This window comes from Ambystoma mexicanum, chromosome 10, assembly GCF_040938575.1.
Source record: "Ambystoma mexicanum isolate Mex_15411 chromosome 10, UKY_AmexF1_1, whole genome shotgun sequence".
NCBI lineage: Eukaryota > Metazoa > Chordata > Amphibia > Caudata > Ambystomatidae > Ambystoma > Ambystoma mexicanum.
Genome location: NC_090932.1, coordinates 776,567,775 through 776,588,500, shown reverse-complemented (window position 1 = coordinate 776,588,500; position 20,726 = coordinate 776,567,775). Strand labels below are relative to the sequence as shown.

The following is a 20,726-nucleotide window of genomic DNA, read 5'->3' as shown; positions in this document are numbered from 1 at the left end:
CTACTTGGCTTTAAAATGCATTTGACCCATCCAAGTCAATAACACCACATGAGCATTTACCATTAAGACATGGGACTTTTTACGTGAAAGGCGCACTGAAGATGAATTTGCCGCAACAACCTATTTTCCATTAAGTGCCGTTTTCTGGGCAGCCCTTAACTGGCAGTAGGGCTGGGAATTACAGCTCCAAGGAAAGCAGACAGAATTATACTGTGCTTGAGGGCACAGCATAAAGATTTGTCGAGCCCCAGTTATAACCCCACACACACACACACACACAACTTCGAACACGACAGGACTCTCTTAACCAGTCACCGAGGTAAACATGGAAAGATTGATCACCCCACACCACACCTTGAAGACATGTCCATGCCCGGTTGGCTCATAAGTAGGGTGACCAGACATCCCGGTTTTGCTGAGACTGTCCAGGTATTTGCGCCTCCGTCCCAGGGTCCCGACACGTTTTTAAGTTTAAAAACCCATCTGGGATTTGGGGATCGGGTGGATAGCATCCCGGTTTTCGGCCTGATGTCATCATTTTTCCATCGGATTGGCCCAAAAACGGGATGGTATCCATCCGATCTGCAAAACCAAGATGGGTTTTTAAAACGTGATAGTCTCGGCACCCCGGCCTGTCTCCTCACTTGATCAACATGACACAGGACAGGCCACCCACATAGAAGTAGGACTACTTTCACATCTGAAGCTGTAGTCCTACTTCTATGTTAGCGGCCTGTCCTAGTTTTTTATTTTCTATATATGGTTACCCTACTGATAAGGCTTTTCAATCTTCAAATGGGGTTGGTGACTAGGATCAGTTTATGGGTCACTGTTTTTAACCTTGAAAGTTAGGCAGCAATTTCGAGCCCCCGAAATTTGGTAGGGAAGAGGCTTGCTTACCATTGGTTTCAAAGCATCTGCAGTGACCCAAATAGAAATGGAAATTTGTAGAGAAACTTTGGGCCTCATTTTAGAGTTTCGCTGTATTTCGTTTGGAGATGCTGCCAAGCTCAAAATACCATTACCACACGCGGTAGTCATGCAGTGACAGGATAGATCCACCGGATTAGGAGTGATGCTGACCGTTGAGATATTCCCCATTGGACTCCACTCGCATCAGTAATTACTGGATGCGGTCATTACCTCATGCAGTAATGATTTTTGTGTGTAGGAAATTTCCTTCACGCAAATCCAGGTGGATTTTGCGAGTTTCACTTGAATGACAGGCAAACATGGCGGTTATGACATTACCACCACTTTTTTAAAGCACTCTCAAACTCTTACTCAGGCCCTTTATTAGGTTGACCCATACCTCTTCTTAATCAAGCATAGACTGTAATTGCCGCTACTCACCTACAGCCAGCTGAGGCAGCGTGCACCCAAGCCGCACCGCGATTGGTGAGAGGTCTTTTAGCTTCGATTGCTGTTGTCTTCCTTCTTCACTCACGATTTTGTCTTTCAACCACTGGTAGCACTAGAAATTAAGCGTGTACATAGGCCAGAAAGAAATGATGTGAAGATACTGGATTTTAAAAACAGTGATACAATGCGAAACTAGAATTGAAGACAAGTGGATATTTAATTTTTAACAAAAGCCAATGTTAAAGATATTATTTATCCATAAGAATATGTATCTTTGAAATGAAGAATACATTTTTTTTAAGTTTTCAATCTCACTTTCATCTGCAAAACAATGACAATCCTAATAAGATTTTTTTAAATAATCATCTGCAATTGAGCATCGGGAACACAGGATCGAATCCCACCATTGGAACTAAAATTGAAGATATACTACCAGCAATTGTAGCAATTGCTAAATAGGCTTTTAAGCTTTAAGAAATTATTTTGGAACCAAAATGCAAATGATATAAATTATAAAAAGGAAATGGAAGGGTGCTGTGTATGCCTTATATTGGGGAAAGCATCAGCGCCTTAGAATGCAGGGGAAGATGGGGCGGGGAGGGGGGTACCACAGGAACATAGATACATGGAAGCTGGTTGAATGGAAGGTGGTGTCACAGGATCTCTATAGAGTGCGGTGGTTAAAAAAAATGGTACGGGTGCTTTTGTGCTAGAAGGGGACCTTCCAGGAAAATGGCAGTGATATGGGGGCGCTTCCCCCTCTTAAGCATTAAGCCATGACATTTTGAAAGTGCATTTGATGGGCAGTTGGATTTTAAAAACAAGGCATAATTCCCTATTCAGGTGGGACATCTTTTCTTGAAATTTAAAAGGTCATTAGTAGCAAATTGTTTGCAGATTTTTATTTCACCTTCATTTTTTTTACATTAATTGATTTTACTTGTATTTACCCTGGCTTTGCCCTTAGGTCCAGTGTGAAGTTCTGTGCTACTTCGGATCTAAGGAGCAATGTTATTTGGCTAATACCTGAGTCATAAAGTCAGTTTAGCCCACGTATCATGGGTCCAAATCCTAGCATCTGCTTTCATCACACTGAGCGCTCTACTATTAATTGGGAAACAGTTACATTGTTCATTTTACAAAGTAGAAATGTCTTGAGCATTGCGTAAACTACTAATAGTATGCTCTTTTCAGCTGACTCGTTTGGCTCTGTTTACTCTTCAATGTCCTAACGTGAAATGAATTCTATGAAGGGCTAAAAGGAGAAGAGACACTGCAATCTCATTTTGTAATAATGGTACATTTAAAAATGGCATCATGCATTTTCCAATGTTTGCCCTCAAAATCATGGGGTGCCGGGAAGGGATACAGGGTTTGTGGGTCCTTCCAACCATTTTGGTAATTGACAACTTTCTTAAAGTGAGTTCCATGCAGACGAATCACAAACAATGGGGAGAGTTTGGATGAGGATATGAAAAATAGATGGCAAGCATGTGGCTGAGTGACAGTGAGAGTGTTGATGTGTGATGGACAGTGTGGGCATGAGTGTATGAGTTCTATATGCATTCGGAAGGGCATGGCTGGGTGATGGGGAATGTGAGGAAGAGTTGTCAATGTGTGTAGGATTAATGGGAAGAGTGTTTGAGTGATGCAGAGTGTGTTGATCGACTATGAGGCGACAGCAAATGAACGCATAATGTAGTAGTAAAAAGACTTCCATCCACACTAGTAGACAGACGTCTTTTCACTGTTTCTCTATTGTTAATGTTAGGTATGTGTATAAACACACATTTCTACATTTTGTAAAGTAATTACTGGGTAAGTCGGTTCTATCGAAGTAACTAAGGTGAATTTACAGACTGTTTGGAATTGGTGAGATCGCCTCTTAAAAGAGGCTGTAAAGTCACCCTAAGTAATTCTGATTAGTCGTAATAGCTGCCAACAAAGAGTCACGATTATGTTAATGGCACAGAGGCGAGTATTATGCACTATCGTGCTTCTTCATCAAATAGCAGCAAGATAACAAAGTGAGACAAAACCACTACATGCAAAATTCTGGAGTTGAGACCCTTCCCTTTTCCCAAATGTCCACCAATTTCAAATTCCTGAAAGTCCAACTCGATCCATCAGTCTTCCTCTTTACATTCTGTGAACAAGAAACTCTGAAAACAGGATGCCTCCTGACTTCACTGGTATTGTAAAGAAAACTTCAGAAAATTCTGAAAATGGTTTGCGATGAATCCCCGCCTAACTCGAAAAGAATCAACAAAATCATTAAACCAGCAATGGGAGGCAGGGATAATATCTGCCTTGTGCCCTTAATAGAATCAAGACTGCCCATCATATCCTACTAGGACCAAATTGGAATTCTAAGGCATGTCATGGAGGCTCTTATCATGCGCACTTCAAAGCCGTGAAAGTAGCACCGCCGAAGCATGCACAACAGACTGATCACAGAAAATGTACAATGGTTGAGGCACTCTCCCAATCAGCTGCCTTGAGACTGTCTTCCAACCTGTGTACCTGACAAGAAAAAGCCTTAGGTGGCATGGCACTTGTGGCAGAATGCGCTCCGAACATATCTGTGTACAAGCCCAGTTTCCTTCGTAACCCCCATTGGCCCATCTAGCCGAATCAGTAGATAACACCAAAGAAAGGATAGAAACAAAGCCCCTGCAGATGTTCCCAGCTGGCTGTAAAACGTTCATGTTGTCCTAACAGTGAACATCACACACTTGTGGACTATTCAGGATAGTAGGAAAATCAATACCCTTGGTTACAGTCTTGGTACACCGGTAGAAAGACAACGAAACACCCGTGGGTGTAAATGCTCTATCTTTAAGATCCGAGGCCTGGATTTCCGAGACCCTAACTATTTCAATGACAGATACCTGTTAGCCAGACACTTCTGAAACAAAGATAGGACCAAGCTTACATCCAACAACTGGAAACATCGTAGAGCTGGAAGGCACATCATAAAAATTCCTCTAAACAGATGACTGACCAGTGGATGCTACCCAACAGGAGCACTATATATCAAGTTGTGGATCACTGAAAGAGTGGAGAATTGTAAATTGAGCGCATGATAAGAAGATGGCTTGTACAACTTTGCTAAAAAACGAACTACTGCTGCCACAGGTCCTGAGTAGGGTCCAAGTATTTGAGCGAACACCAGCAAATCCCTGTTCACCATGCCCGCTTATAAGATAGAAGGGCACTAGGGTGACTGATAAGCAAGGAAGCTGCCTGAGAAATGCCTTGGGTAGCCCATCTGATGCTGGCATCAGTCAAACCATGAGAGGTAACATGCTCTCTACCACCAGCGGGTGACACTATCCTGAGGGCCTCTGTTTGAGAGATATGGCAGAAGAACTGGATTGGCAATGGCAGGCTATAGTATCAATGGAAACTATACCTGAAATCATTACATAGGGGTGATCAAAAATTAAATCGTGGTCTGAGCCTGCGGGTGATGTAGAATCCAGGAATTATTTCAAAATGAGGAAAACATTAATGATGCCTAGACTACAATTCTCAGAAAATGTGTCAGTTGCCATAGCCATAGTGTACAGTATGCAACTATAGAAATACGAAGCTGAGTATTGAACGGGAGGCAAAAAGATCTACCTGAAAAGCCCAAAAGCACTTGGAGCCTCTGAAACACCCCTGAATGCAGATGCCAGCCCACCAGATTCGACTAATATCAGGAACATCCATCTGCAATCGCGATGGGTACCCCTGGAACGAATTTCATCACAACCTTTAGCTGTCAAGCTAGCTGTCGAGGTAGACTGAATTTCCAAAATTGCTTCGCAGGACTGACAATTATTTGGAACTTGTGCCCCCAGTTTGTTGTTATATCAAGCTACTGATATATTGTCCAAACAAAACTTGATGGTGCATTACCAGCTGTTCTTTGCAAAACCTCAGAATGCAAAGGATTCTGCAAGACTATCTAAAAGGTTGATATTCCTTTGTGACTCCTGCAGAGACCACTGATCTCCAGTGAAATCCCCAATGCAGCAAGCATCTCATTCTCTGAGGCTCACATCGAACTCTAAGACAAAGATCTCAAAGAGAACCAAAAATTGCTTTTCCGTTCCTGGTAGCCATGTTTTAGCCGCCAAATCAACTCTTCATGGACCTCAGGAGAAAGGTGCACCCAATCAGAATAACTTAACTCCCTCACATAGATTTTGAGTGTTTAGCCTTTGAAGAGTCCGTAATGCAAAGAGGCAGGAAAGGTGGCTCAAATGCATGTTAATAGCTAACCTATAATCCTGGCCAGTCCTTGAAGGATGACCATTTGGGCCCAAAGAACAACAGCAATCATCTTTTTATACCCTGCACTCTGGACCGGGACAATTGCTGAGTGGAGATAACACAATTGACTATGAAGCCCAGGAACTACATTTTATGGGTCAGCAGAACTTCCAATGATACCCAAGTGACGATGAATCCTGAACTTATTAGCAGGCTTACGTCTGTCTGCAAATGATGATGAGTTAAAGATGGAGACTAAGATGTTCTCTAAATGACTCAGCAACCTGATGAACTCTTTGCTCACAAAAAACTCTACAACAGACCACAACAACTTGGAAAAATACCTAGGGACAAATGACAAGCCAAAGGGCAGTGAGGAAAGCTGAAAAATATGACAGCACCATTGGAAGCAAATTGGAATTGTCATGTAGACATCTTTGATTTCTGAGTGAACCAACCAGTTGCCTTGTGTTAATACATCTTGTAGCAATACAACTGTCTAATCTAGAAGTGATGATATAGATTGAGATGTCTAACATTGAAGACTAGGCAAAAGATACATATTTTTTCTGCACCAGAAAGAATGTTGCTGAAATAACTGCAGCTGCTTGCTATTTTTCTGATGTATTACAAACCACTGGGTCTGGGAACCCTGAAACTGTATTGAACATGGCCTTGGCAATAATGCCAGAGCATGGCAACTGAAGTACACCTCTTCTGTCACAAGCTTTGGCTCTGTCTTGTTGTGGAAAGAAAGTAGATCTGGACTTGTTTTGATGCTGGAATCTCTGCCAGCCTTACTGATGGGACCCTGCCTCAGTACTACTGCTGGTGACCTGAGCTTGGTCAGACAGGCAACTCCTGGCTGGCCACCTTAGTAGAGACCTGACACAGAAAATTCTTCTTTAATGAAATCTGAACCCTGTCCAATGTATTGAAGGTGGACTCAAACTTTCCTATTCCTTGACTGATAGAACCCCAAAGAGGATCTCCTCTGCATCCTCTTGATCCTGGGTTTTTGCCAAATCAAATAATGCATGATTAATCTCCATCAGAAACCCTGTTTTACTTTCTTAAATGAGCAAGTCGTTGGTGCCACCGTCCAAGCGCAAAGCACCCTGGACCCTGCCAGTTGTCACCTCAAGGTGTAGAGCATGGTTACTCATTATGTGGCCCTACAGACATTTTGGGCGACAATTGCCATGATCCTTCATCGTTGATTATTCTGGCTAGGTATCATGGGAGTGAAAGTTCAAAACATCTGGAAAGCCACAATAAGAGAAAATGAGTAACCAAGGTCTAGAAGCTCCTCAGTAGCTCTGGCTTCTTCAGCCTAGTCCATGCTCTTCAAAATGGGTCCCAGAGTATTGAGGAGTAAGTCCTGACACACCACTTAGGCCCTATCTGGTCCTGTTGAAACATCTTTGTTATTTCTAGCTAGCTTGGGACCTATGCTGGAGACAAAAAGTTTTTACTGGACATGACTGGTTTGGGACATTCTGCCCCCATTTTCTTTATAGAATTATTATCAAGATTCCTTCTGTGGAAATGTTGGGCAAACATTTCAATGAGAAGAACAAACCAGTTGGTGAAATGAGAATACGTGAGAACAACAGGTTTGAACAATGGTTAACCCATATGCGTTGAAACTCCAGAGATTCTGGGACCACCATTCGTTACATCATTGATGTCGGGTAAAATCGGGAAGAAAATGAAAGGTGGGGAATTGGCATCTGCCTTCCAAAGACTCCATCATTCCCCACTCAGTGAATTTGGCCCACTTTTACTGATACTCTGCATCCCCTTCACCAGTGGGCCCCAATTGTGAAACAAAATCACAAACCAATGGCGTTCTTGAAGAAGCCACAACCATGGGGTCACTGCCTGGCTAAAAGGCCATGATGATTTCAGGCTCCAGACTGACCTCAAAATGGTGATGTCTCTTTGCCACTTTCCTATCTAATGAAGGAGGCCCCACATCATCAACTCTCACTCACCCCTCGCTTATTTGCTAATCCCTGATTGACAGCAGTGGCCACTGACTCTCCATGCTGACTCCCATTGAAGCCGAAGTGTTTTAATGGCCTTTTGAACATTTCTATAAAAGTACTCTCACATGTTTGAGAGACAGTAATGTGAATAAAAGTAGCAGAGTCTCGGTCCATATCTTTAATATCAGTATGTAGCATAGATCCCTATTCAGTCCATGCCACATGCCATCACCTGAGATGGGGATGAGCAAACAAGAAGGAAAAGACAAATACTGCCTGTATCTAAAATCTAACAGGGACCTAAAGTTACACTGACATCTCAACATGCTCCTAACTGGGATAAATGAGAAAATCTCGAGCCCTGTATCTATGCCCCTGCCTCAGCTTGACCACAGGGTCCCTTTCTCTAATCTGTACCCGTGCAGCAGACACGAACCAAAGACACTGCACTGCTATGTGGAGAGGACCTCAGTTATCCATGCAACACTCTGCTTGCTAAAATGAGCTCTCTCCTGCGTGGTATAAGCCACAAAACTCTATCTACTTTAGTGCGGGAGGCATGTCAAAGTCTAGTGCAACTACAGTAGAAACCAAAGTCACCCCCAGACGGAAGAACTGTGCTTATATTCAAACATAAGCAGCCCCTGAACAGTAACAACCATAACAAGCGACACATAGATCTTACTGATTCATAGAAGGTAAAGTTCATGCTTAACTTCAGAATGTGAATGAAGCAAAAAAAAGGGGAGGACCGTTGGATTTAGTAGCACTTTCTAGAAAGTCATGAATCAGGATTGGTGGACATTGGGGACAACGGAGGGGCCTCTACACTAGGATTGTGGGAGTAGTAGTTTTCTAGTGGATAATAAGAGCATCAGTGCCATGCCTTAGAATTAAATAAGTCCGATACAACCATTACTTACTTTGAAGAGTCCAAAACTTTGTTCAAGATGGTGTTTCCACAAATATCATTAATAACAGACAACAGTAACAAGAGTTTGGGCCAACTCGGAGGTGCCATCTGACCCGAATAAGGCTAACCACAATTCACAGCAGAACCATCTATTATCAATCCTTGACCCCAATCTGGTTTTTAATTGACATATACAGCGGTGCAGTAACACTACACGCAGGCCCTACATCAGCCTTCAACATCCCAATCCTCGTCTCTATGCACCTATTGTAATACTTTTGCTTTAAATGCAGGTAGCACTAAAACAAGACCTAAATAAGCCAACACTAAAAAGCTAGTATGGGATCAAATGATTGTCCTTCCACATATCCCTCTTCTTCCTCATCCATGCCTCAATTCTCAGCTGTCTCTTTTTGTCTGATTTTCCCCAGCACAAACCTGTGCTCCCTCCAAGTGAGAAGTTGACAGAGTCTGCTACGAACTTGATTAAGAAGAAGCGCAGACAATTGTGTGCAACATTATACACAGGAGATGAACATGATTTTCCATATACCTATCATGCTCCTCCCATTGGCCACTTCCCTTTGGCCACCACTAAGAGATGCATGAATGGTGGACTGGGATATAAACCACCACCTCAGGAGGGATCAGGCTGTATCTAAACACTTATAATCCCCTTCCTGAAATATGCTGTGCCCCACAAATACACTGCTGGGTTGTTTGTGCAGTCATATCTCTGTTAATTATGTTTATTTCAATTCAGAATGTTCCTATTACCTTATGTGACCTCCATCCTTTCCACATTGCTTACTATATGAAGTGGATCCAACTTCGCAGACACTTTACCCCTTAAAATGACATGTAAATTTACCTCTTTCACTAAATGAAATAAAAAACCCTGCTTTCTAGCCCCTGTCAGTATTTTCTGCCCCATCCCACAAAACTAGCATGGCTTTCTGGAGTGGAGCTTCTGCCAGGTAAAGGCTGCATGTATGCATGCCGCAGAGTCGTGCTGTCACACACTTTCCCTCTGGCTCCTCTACTCTTGGTGGCTGCGCCGTTGCAGGCTACTTTTTAGGGGCAGAATGGATGGAGACTGGGGCAGCACCAGCCCCTGGCTTTGGAGGGCCTTAGCTGTCCCCCTTTGAGAAGGTTGCAGGCAGAAGGCAGCGCTCTGTCCTTTTGCTCAGCCTGGGCTCAGATGGATAATTACATTTAAACAATCACCAAAGTGGCGTCAGAAGCAGCAAATGTACAGAGGAAGAGGATAAAAGCCCGCCCAGCTGATATCAGTATCAGTATACCCACTATGATAAGGCCAACGTCTTAACAGCTGGGCTCAGGTTTTAGATGGCCCCTCCAATGATTAGCATTGCTTTCTGAGAATTAAAAGCCTCTGAATTGGGCTGAAAGATGCATCCAATGGGCCAAAGGAAGGCAAAATAACTATTCAGCCTCCTGGGCTCAGAGGAGGAAATGGGTGGGGTTGGTCAGCAAAACAATGGGTTAAGGGCCCCACTCACAACCAGCTTTCCAAACTGTCATCCACCCCTGCCCCCCAAATTCTGAGGCAGGCTCCTCCGCTGGATGAAGAGGAACAGACACGTACGCCATTATGTTACAAGCCACACAATTGCGGCCAGACCTCCTAGAGGTGTGTACTCTCATGAACGTCCTGCATTTAAAGAAGGACTTTTACAACTCCCGCATCTGAAGCCTCATGGCGCATCAGCTGCAGCTGTCGAAGAGCGTCCGGAGGTAAGCTAAACAATTCGTGTTTTCTAATTTCTGAAATCTCTGTTTCTTAGTCGTCCTCCTTTATAAAGGGGGAAAGTATGAAGATTTACAGAGCCCAGAGGCAATGATAATGCCAGCTTCTGAACATGAATCGCAGGGACAAGATCAATGTCAAACATACCATACTGCGCTATTGCAAATGACCTGTGGACGGTGGTAAATGATTGAACAAAAGACCTGCCTTGCGTGTCAGAGTGACCGGCAAACTCATTTAGCTGGGGTTTAGGAGCCGGGCCCTTGGACAAGAAAATAGGGAGATCTAGAGATAATCATGTGTCTGAACTAAGCACCTGTGTTCTGTCATTACCAACATGTAGCACATGAAGGCGCCTCAGAAGTGGCAGGACATCACCAAAGGATCTCAGCCTAATGTCAAGCTTCCCAAAGGTTGGAGGACTTCCAGATCTTGCTGAGGACTGAAGAACCGATTGCACAACTCCTAAAGACTTCTGTAGCTGAAGCAATTTAAGAAAGCCAATCTATGGGGAGGCAGACCCCAGGGATGGTTTTGGACCCACCATGCCTGGGAGTTGTACAACCCATTGAGACAGCCCTGTTGGAGACGCCAGAAAATCCTGGAGACGGTGAAGAAACTGGCTCTTTTGATACAGAAGAGGATAAAGTGGTCTTTGTAGGCAAATACATTGACAATAACATACCTAAAGTTGGTGTTGGAGCAAATGGGCAAACACTTGAATTTGCTGTGGTTACCATCCATCTGAAAAAGAAGCTTATTCGGGAATGTAAGGTTAACATCACCATTCCCCTGCATGGAGACATGAAACATGTCTTCTGGAAAATATGGAGGGATACTGACAATCTGTCTCTTTGCATCTAGTATTACAAGGTAAATGCAGTGGTGCACTTTGATTCAAAACCGCGAACCTGATTTCAAAGGGTTGGGTGTATTTCAGACAGGCATAACAATCACTCTTGATAGATTTCTAGGCTCTCTTTGTAGCATATCAGGATGGGTCAGGCATCACCCACTCCTTTAAATTATGGAGTGGCAGGTCCAGCAGATGTTAGCTATGATACTTTAGAGGTGCAGCCTAAAGGGCAAGTAAGAAAGTCAACGCTGACAACATTGCTATTTCAGGGCCCCTGTTTATTTGGGCCACAATAGGAGCCATTTTGTGAAAACCATTTAATAACTGCATGTGTTGCCCCTGCTTTCTTCGGTTCTGGTTCGGGGGAAGCAGTGCATATGCCTCACCTCAGGCCAGGGATGGATCCCATGGGAACCAGCCACACCCACCAACCCCAGCCCAGACGGACAGAAAGAGGCCTTATACAACCTGCAAATAAGAGTGATGTAAGACAGGAGATGGGCTCTCTCCACCCCCGAGTCTTTACCTTCTTAATTCAATGGGACACAGACACAAAAGTGGACTTTTTAGGGGACACATTTTTTATTTATAAAAACATAAAATGACTCCCTTAACATTTACCCTATCAACAAAAACCTCTTCTCTGGGTCCCTGGCATGAGTTCACTGTGAGGAATCTGACTGGTCAGTCCACCCTCCCTCAGAGGGGCCATGTTAGACCCTTAGGGTGAAACTGATGGAACAGACCTCTGCTTCCTACATGACACAACCCACTGTGAGGAATCGCCAAGAAGTGGCCCCAGTGGGTGAATCTGTCCACTTGGTGGCCTTTGGCAGGCCACCACTTCTCCTTTCCCTCCCACGCCAGGGAACACAATAGAACTTCCCTATCTAATTCTACTACCCTATGTAATCAATAACATACACAACATTAATAACTTTTACTTTGAATGTCTCTAACTATAAACCATGCACACACATGTATACATTGAGATGAATTACAAACAACAACACATAAAGATATACTGTATTATAAAGTGTTGTTTGCTGCAGTCAGATAACCCTTCTCAGTACCTGTGGGTGGTACTGCATTTGGTAGTTGGGGGGAATCCCCCAAGCTCAAACAATAGTTTGACTTACCACTGTCTCAGGTCTTTTGTAATGGTGCATGATCTGCCACATGGGGCACCACATCACGGTACCCATGCCTGTTGTTATCTTCTGGGTGGCCAATCCACCACATGGGGCCACACGATCAGCACCTCCGAGGCCTGCGTGATGTCAATGTCTGTTTAAGGAGGGTCCATCAGCAATGTGGGGCTTCCTGCTTATTGCCGTACCCAGAGAGCACGTGTTGGTCTTTACAGTGGCCCCATGCCCTGAGGGGCTGCCATACTCACAGCCGCGTTCTGGGGCGCTCTTGACATTCTTTGGCAGCCATTGGGGGCCACCTGTGTCACTGCATCACTAATGCACCATGTTGTACATTGTCTCTTTCGGCGGTGGTTCACTTGTCACAGCGACGGCACCGTCAGTAACAGCTGCACCCGCAGTGCATCCCATGGCTCTCAGGTCCCGCCCCTTCCCTTCCCAGTGTCGGAGTGGCAGAAAGCTCCATTCTTCACTCAGACTACGAGAAATGAATGGCGTGGCACTTGTCTTTACCCAGACTGTGAGAGTGGTCTGGGGCTTTCCTTCACTCACATGCCCTACATGGCACGACAGACGTTCCCCAGATTCCCCCACTCTTCTACTCCCAGGCCACACGTGGCCTGGGAGGACTTTTCTTCAGGGCCATCACGGGGCACAGGCCCCACCCACTGGTGCAGGCTGCACTGCCCATGGGGCATCAGCAGAGTTGTGCCTTCTACTATGGACCATGCCGATGCACAAAGTCTGGGGATTTTCCTTGTTGGGCTCATCCAATCTGTTTTCTGGGTGGGCCTTTGGCTCCCATGGGCCTATGAGTGCCCAGGCTGCTCCGGGCAGAAGCCTGAGGAAGATTCTAGGCCTCTGCCATGCATTCAGCCTGATTAATGCAAGAGTTTTAACCCTGGGGGTCTGCTCATGGCCACGGCCCCCGAGGAAGCCACCTGCTACAGCCTGGTTATTTTTCCTCCACTCTCAAAACTTTGGTGTTTAACCATCCTTTCTTGGAATCTTTTTTCTCCCCTGCGTAGCCCATTGCTGGGCAGGGGAGATGTATCCATTGTTCTTTTTTTACACATTCCATTCAGCCCCATGGTGGACTGGATGGTTCAATCCAGGTAAGTCCTTCCAAGTAAATAAAACACACAAACACAGCATTCAATAAAATGTGCTTCTCCACTCTGGTGTCTGTGTCTTTATTTCTATATTTCCCGTAGGTGACAAGCATGCAGCCCTGGCTGGCCGGGCCCACTTTGTGCCATGGCTACACATGCTTGTATTCTGCTATAGAGGTAGAGGCTGATCATTTAACTCCAAACCAGTGAATGAGAGTTCTCTTCTAGCAACCACCACACCACCCAGAGGATTCATCCATGGAAGAGGAAGAAGCTCCTCCAGCTGGAGTAGACCCTCAAGAGCACTTGTGGCAACACCAAGAAACACATGTGGGAGGTCATATACACACATTTTTAACAGGATGGGCAGATATCACAGTTGTGTGGTCAGAGATGGCTGCTCAATTGAGTTTTAAGACCGTCCACCAATGTCTCGAGTGCTCACTCCATCACCCAACTCTACTTTCAAGAGAACTGTCATTCTTGAGTCTAGCAGCTCCTACTGTAAGGGTGCGGAAGGAGGAGATCGACACACAGGCGACATTGTTGGGGTTAAAGACTTTTATTTAGGTTAAAATAAATTAGAGAAACACGTAACTGTCCCTAATACTAAGAGGGGTTTCCATTAATACTAAGGACTCGGTCAGGATGTCTTTCAAAAACAAATAGTTCACCATTGTGTGTCAAAACCTACTTCCATCCCTTACATTCTTTAACTAACTAAGGAAAAGAAACAAGGATCTTTTTAATCCAGAAGAGCGACTCCCTTCTTCTGGCCTGAAGCTTTGTGTTCACCGTCTGGTGTTGAGACGCGTTTTCCAGATTATACAAACAAAAACTTCTAACAGTTCTCTTGGAGGATTTTTCTGTCAATAGTAGGCAAAATAAAGAAAGTCACTTCAAAGTGCTTATTCTATTCACAATACCAGGGGGGGGTGGCTCCCTCCCCTCTTGCTCGTCACAGTTCCCAATGCCAAGGGGTATGGCCCTTCTCTTGGTTTCCTTAGGCTTTCACAATTCACAATGCCAAGGGGTATGGTTTCTTCCATTGGCCCTCTTAGGCTTTCACAATTCAAAACGCCAACGGTTATGGTTTCTTACCTTGGCCTTCTTAGGCGTTCACAATTCACAATGCCAACGGGAATGGTTTCTTCCCTTGGCCTTCTTAGGCTTTCACAATTCACAATGCCAAGGAGTATGGTTTCCTGCCTAGGCCTTCTTAGGCTTTAAAAATTCACAATGCCGAGGGGTATGGTTTCTCCCCTTGGCCTGTCCTGCCAGGCACTATACATGTTCATCTTATGGCTTCTTTATTTAGTATAGCAGACCTGGTTCACAATCCTGCCAGTCACTGCTATTGTTTGCATATGGGCTGTAGTAACTTCTCTGTATTTGGGCTTCCCAGACCCTTGTTCCATCTGTAATGACTTCATCATACATTTTCTTGCACTTAGGGTCCCAGACCCCTACTTGACATGTAGTTGTTCCTTTAAAGTCTCTCTCATAAGCTTTCTTCCCAGTCCATTCAGAGACCCCAACAGTTCATCAATACATAGATGATTGATTAATTCAAGCCCCATCAGAATAGATGTGACATCTACATTCTATTAGAGTGTGCAAAGTCCTAGAACACCATGGATTCAAGTTAAACATAGAGAAACACCTCTGACACTGACTTGAACTTTACAGGTGATCTTAGTCTTTCCAGTAACAATTTGGAAACTTTTTCTTCACAACCTCCTGAGCAGAAACCCTTCAACTGCATCTGCAATCCTTCCTCTTTATAACAATGACATTAGTTCAGGGTTGGTTATGCCCCCAGGGAGACATGTTAGCCACTAGTGTCCATGCACAATGGCTTATTTTAAATGTCTCTTTCAGTTTATCTTAGGGCAGTGGTTAACTGCTTCAAGATAATATGACTTGATGTACTCATTCTCTAAGGTTATCCAGAAAGAGTTGGCCTAGTTAATGAATTTTCTCAACTTCTTTTAAGGAGTCTGCTTCAGTCCAGTGGCTCAGATGTTGCTCATGGCAGCCACCCTTCAGGTGGGATGGAGCACAACCTTGGGACAGTCATACCACCTAACTCCTGTGGAACCAGCAAGAGACAACAAAATCCTCTAACTGGAGACAATTGGCAACAAAAATTCATGCCCACCAACAGTTTAAGCCAAAATTGGAGCCCGACTGGGTTATGGAGCTGATGACAATCAAGTAGCTAGACAGATATACACCACAGCAAGGGCACCTGTTGTTATCACAGGGATGTCTAGGCTTCAAGATGGGGCTGACAGTCTCCACCCTCAAATGCAAGTGTGCACGTCAGGATTTGGTTTCAGACCATAAGAAGTTGGAACCTTTTGTAATCCAGTTATTCAGAAGCTTGGGGACTCGGCAGCTACATAAAGAAACCTGTCCTCATTTCTGGGACCTTATCCTGGTCCACAAACAACTTAAACGACATCCATTTGATCCAATGAATGAGCAAGGCATTCAGTTCACATCCTCGAAAATGCTGTTTCTCATTGCTATCACCTCCGTCAGGTGCATCGGAAAGCTGGAAGTCTTCTTGATTAGAGAACCATATTTACCTTTCACACCAGAAATGGTTGTGCTCCAAATAGGACCATCCTTCATTCCAAAGACCTGCTCTAATTTCCATCTCAACTAGGAAGTGGTATTTCCAACATGCCATCCTGGTCCATAGAGTATGGAAGGGATGCTATAAGACAGGGTTCTGGAAACCTACATGCGCAAGACCTTCCTCTTCAGCAAAACGTAAGCCTTCTTTTTCTCATTCGGGGGTAATATGAACGGAAATAAACCGGCTGCTACAACTTTCTGGATTGGATCCACAATCTATACCTCATATGAAGCCGCATACATTCTTCTACCTAATATCATTCAAGGGCGGCTGACCAGAGGGATGTCAGCCTCCTGGGTCGATCGATGATCAAGGGCTACCCACACAGGACATTTGCAACGGTTTGGCCGTGGGTGGCCCAACTGCATTTGTGAGGCATCTGAAATTGGTCAATTGAGGGTATCTATTCTCCAAGTTTGGATCTAGTAGCCTTCAGACTAGATCACTCTGAAGCTTAAACCAGTCAGCGCCATCTCTAAGTTCCAGTGTCCTTTTAGAGTTCGCAAGGCCAGCAGTGTCTTTTGGGTCTGCTTGCGAGGTCTTCATATAGAAAGGAATGTGATGAGGAAGGAGGGGGGGGCATGCATTAATGGCAGATCGTATATGGTAATCATCATTACTGTTAACCCTTCTGACTTATAACATTCCTTACAGCCCTCTCCCCTCGCCAGGCCTAATGCTAGCTGTTTTTTATGAGAGAAAAAGCTGGTTGATATGTGGGATATATTTCATTTAGGGAATAAGGTAAAGGGTATAATGACATGTAATGTAATGCCTGGGCAGGCAGACAAGTCAGGTGCTTTTAGAATAATGATGATTACCATGGGTAATCTACCATAATACTCCTTGAGTATTTGGTTTGGAAGTGAGAATCAGCGTTTTTGTTTTTTACATGACCTTTGCTGTCCTCTCTATTTGTTTGCAGTTTCCAACAGCTGTTCTTCATGTATTTGTCAGTGGCACAAGTCTTACAGCTTTTACCTTGTTTCATGATATCACCATTGTGTTGACAAGGACATGTGAGGATATGTTTTATAAGAGAGTCTGGATCATTGGGGTCCAATATATACTGCAAGAATGATCAGGAGTACAGCACACATTATTTATGTTATTTACTCCTAGCTTCTTGTTATCTTCCTTCTTTCTTTCTTTTTCGGTCTTTATTTCACATCTTTCTTTCTTTCTTTCTTTCTTTCTTTCTTTCTTTCTTTCTTTCTTTCTTTCTTTCTTTCTTTCTTTTTCTTCCTTTCTCTTTTTCATTTGGGTTATTTCGCTACATCTCTTTGTTTATTTTATGTACTTCTCATCTTTCTTTCTTTCTTTCTTTCTTTCTTTCTTTCTTTCTTTCTTTCTTTCTTTCTTTCTTTCTTCTTCATTTTGTTTCTTTCACTATCTATCTTTTTCCTTCTACCCCTTTCTCTTTCTCTCTGTACCTCCTTATCCCTGTCTAGTTCTTTCTTGCTTCCTTCCTTTCCTTCATGGTATACGATATTCTAGTAAGGAACACTTTCCACCCTGCGTGTTAATTACATGGAAGAACACAGTGCTTGTATCTAGGTTTAAGAAAGCTCATTTACAAGCCATGCAGATTCCTCCGATTGGGGCGTGTATATCGTTGAGTGTCAGCTCAGCCTTGTTGTGTTGCTCTTTTAGGAGAGCAGCAGGGGCAATCTATTAAGGGCTAATAAAGCATGACTTTGCTTGGCATTTTCGAATGGGAACATAATGATGCTCTTCACAGCCCGTGCATTTTTTTGAACTTTCGTTGAATGTGGCTCTGCAGCATCCCAGTCGAGAGACCTAATGACAAAAGGGATGGCGTCTTTTTTAATCATGGTCAAGCAAGAGTGGGTTATCCATGAGAACAGAATGGCACTGCTTATATCACAGGAGAACATGTGACTTTTTGACCAATCCTTCAAATAAGGACTATTAGTACCGGGCGAGGGAGAATCAGAATGAAAGAACCATTCTGATTGGCCCTCGCCAGGGCATTACCCGGCCGGGAATCCCTCGGATCGCACGCCTTTGTCCCCGGTGTGGGCGTGGCAGCCCCTCAGGCAATGAGGAGGCTCGAAGCGGGGCCATCCCCTTCACTCGGGCCTATAACTATGGGCCCCAGGGCATTACCTGACTCTGTAATGCCCCTGATGCTCGGGGCATATTGCTTAAGTATAGATTCTAATACCATCTGCTTCCACATGGTCCAGGGTGCTTGCACACATTGGGTCTATCCCCCATCCACCCTAGTCATTGCAAGCTCTTTATGATCTCAGTTCTGGGGTCATATTGCACCATAGTATCCCTCCCCTGACCCCCAAATGGCTGTACATTAATTGTAGAAATTTGAAGTTGCACATCTCCCCGTTCTCCAGGAAAGGAAGACCTATATTTCAACCCATCGCTGGTACTGCACCAAACGGAAAGCTAACTGCACCTCTCCACTCCACTCTCGAGAGATGTTGCAGGCAGGGTCGGACTGGGCTATAAAATTGTCTCGGGCACCAATGAAAAAGTGACCGACCGTTGCAAATGGATATTCATTCCAGTTTATTGATAAAATAGGATGTAAATTGTGCATTTTAAAGAATTTTTATTCAGCAACACTGGTCAAAACTATTAGCCGCATAGTGAAGTAACTCATCAAACTGGCCCAAATTTGCCAAAAAAGTGGCCCACTTTGACCAACAAAACTGTCCCACACCAACATTTTGCGTTTTTGTTTCGGCCATGAGCCTATTGCCCTATAGGCCAGTCTGTTCCTGCATGCAGGGGAATCTCTGACATTTTGAAAATTACTTTTTAAATATTTAAACACACATTTTGAAAATGTTCACTTGTTTTGTATTTTGCTGGGCTCTGCACCATAACATATAATGCAATAATGCTTAAAGCTATTTTTCAAAAAAATGCTGTGAGATGCCACTGTAGACAGCAGCGTAGAAGGATGCTAATAATTATTGTTAGTACCCAGCGAGGGGGAGAGGGGCATGTCAGCCTCCCAGCCAATAAGGAGTCTCAGAAGGAGTCTTTACCACACGGTACAGACCCTGATCTGAGCCTTCTCAGAGTGGGAGGCCCCCATCATCCCTCGACGGGAATCATGTAAGTGTGCTTTCCCTGCTTCCTCTTCCCTCCACCTCCACCCCTAACCCCCTTTTCCACATACCCAATCCCCTCACCCCCACCCCACTTACCTTGAACTTTCTTGTCCCTCTCCGACGCCGGGAACAGGAGTGTTCCCGACGCGTCTCTAACTTGCAGAAATCCACCTTGAAACAGGAAAAGGGACTAGGTGTAGTTCCCTTCACCCCGATCCATGGCAGCCATCTTTTTTTGTATTTTTTTTTCGAGTTGAGAAACGGTTAACACACCGTTGACCACTTGAGAAAAATACACTATTAGTACTCCAGTACAATGTGCCAGGGTACTAATAGCAATATTACCCTCGCAGGGGGGTGTACTACCGGTGCAGGCAATGCCCCAGGCTATTGTTAAAGTCCTCACTTCGCTCTGGCTTCTAACTAGCCCTGGGGCATTACCTGGCCCGTTAATGCCCCAGTGCTCGGGTAATTCTGCTTAAGTATAAACTCTGTGTCCCAACAATCCCATGTTTCTTCTTTATCTGTCCCTGTTTTACACAGAATAATTAATTTCATCTCAGAATGTTGGCTTTTTAATACCAGTGACAAAAATGCTGGACAATGTGCTGACGTTTAATCTACCCATACAGCGGCAAGAGGTCTTGGGTAAAGATGATAGGTTCAGGTAGGATGGGAGGGGAGGGATAGGGCTGGGTTACCCCTTGTACAAAAACATGTTACAATATCATCTTTACTCTGACATAAAAAACAGTACAGTCACACATATCTGAACATTCTTTCCTGTATGTCTGAAATATCCTAACAGAACTACAGAGCTTCCACTGAAGGCCATACTGGATGTTGTATGCCCGCCCCCTCATTAATGGAACTCACCTGTGGCTTAGCATGTGAATTGTGGAGCAAGTATACGAACGCCAGTTTGTTCTTTACGCACCAATTAAATAAAAACATGTAACACCTTAAGAGGAAATAGTGCATTCAAAATGTGTCTTGAAGGTGCACTGCCTTCATTGCTAGGTGTTAAAAGACATCTGAAATGGGAGATGATGGAAGAATCCGCTGTTCAATTGAAACTATGGTGCTGTGAAGACTTTCCTACCACTATCAGTTGTAGCTGTTAGACCAGGATGTAAGTGATTTGATTGAATCCATGTTTTCGAAAGAATGAAGTGACTAATTTTTTTTTTATTGCGGGGGGGGGGGAGACCCCCCTGCAATCCCTCCCTCCTTCCACCTACCTTTAATCATATCCATTACCTCACCCACACATTCATGAACACGTTTTTTTGGGGGTAAAAAAATCAGTTCAGTCCCTCTTCCTCGAAAACATTGGATCTGGTCACTTCTACAGTATCAGATGGACCCACCCTTTTCCTGAGTTTGTGGCAGCTTTTTTTTTCATTCAAATTTCATTCAAATCCCTTGAATAGATAATCAATCAGATCCCCTTAAATGGCGAACATGTGATTGATGTCATTATAGCGTTTACTTATATGGTGCACACTACATAATGAATTTCTTGTAGGTGCTTCAGTGATTGGTGCTATTGTGGAGCA

The 20,726-nt window shown here is 44.1% G+C and overlaps 1 protein-coding gene across 2 annotated transcripts in view; it reads right to left on the bottom strand.

The window, feature by feature from the left end:
- Positions 1-20,726, bottom strand: part of KCNAB1 (potassium voltage-gated channel subfamily A regulatory beta subunit 1) — a 1,977,401-nt gene that overhangs the window by 52,261 nt on the left and 1,904,414 nt on the right. For both annotated transcript variants that reach the window (XM_069618430.1, XM_069618431.1), the window contains exon 12: positions 1,354-1,474. In XM_069618430.1, coding sequence (XP_069474531.1) covers positions 1,354-1,474 — 121 coding nt within the window. The remainder of the gene's footprint in view (positions 1-1,353; positions 1,475-20,726) is intronic.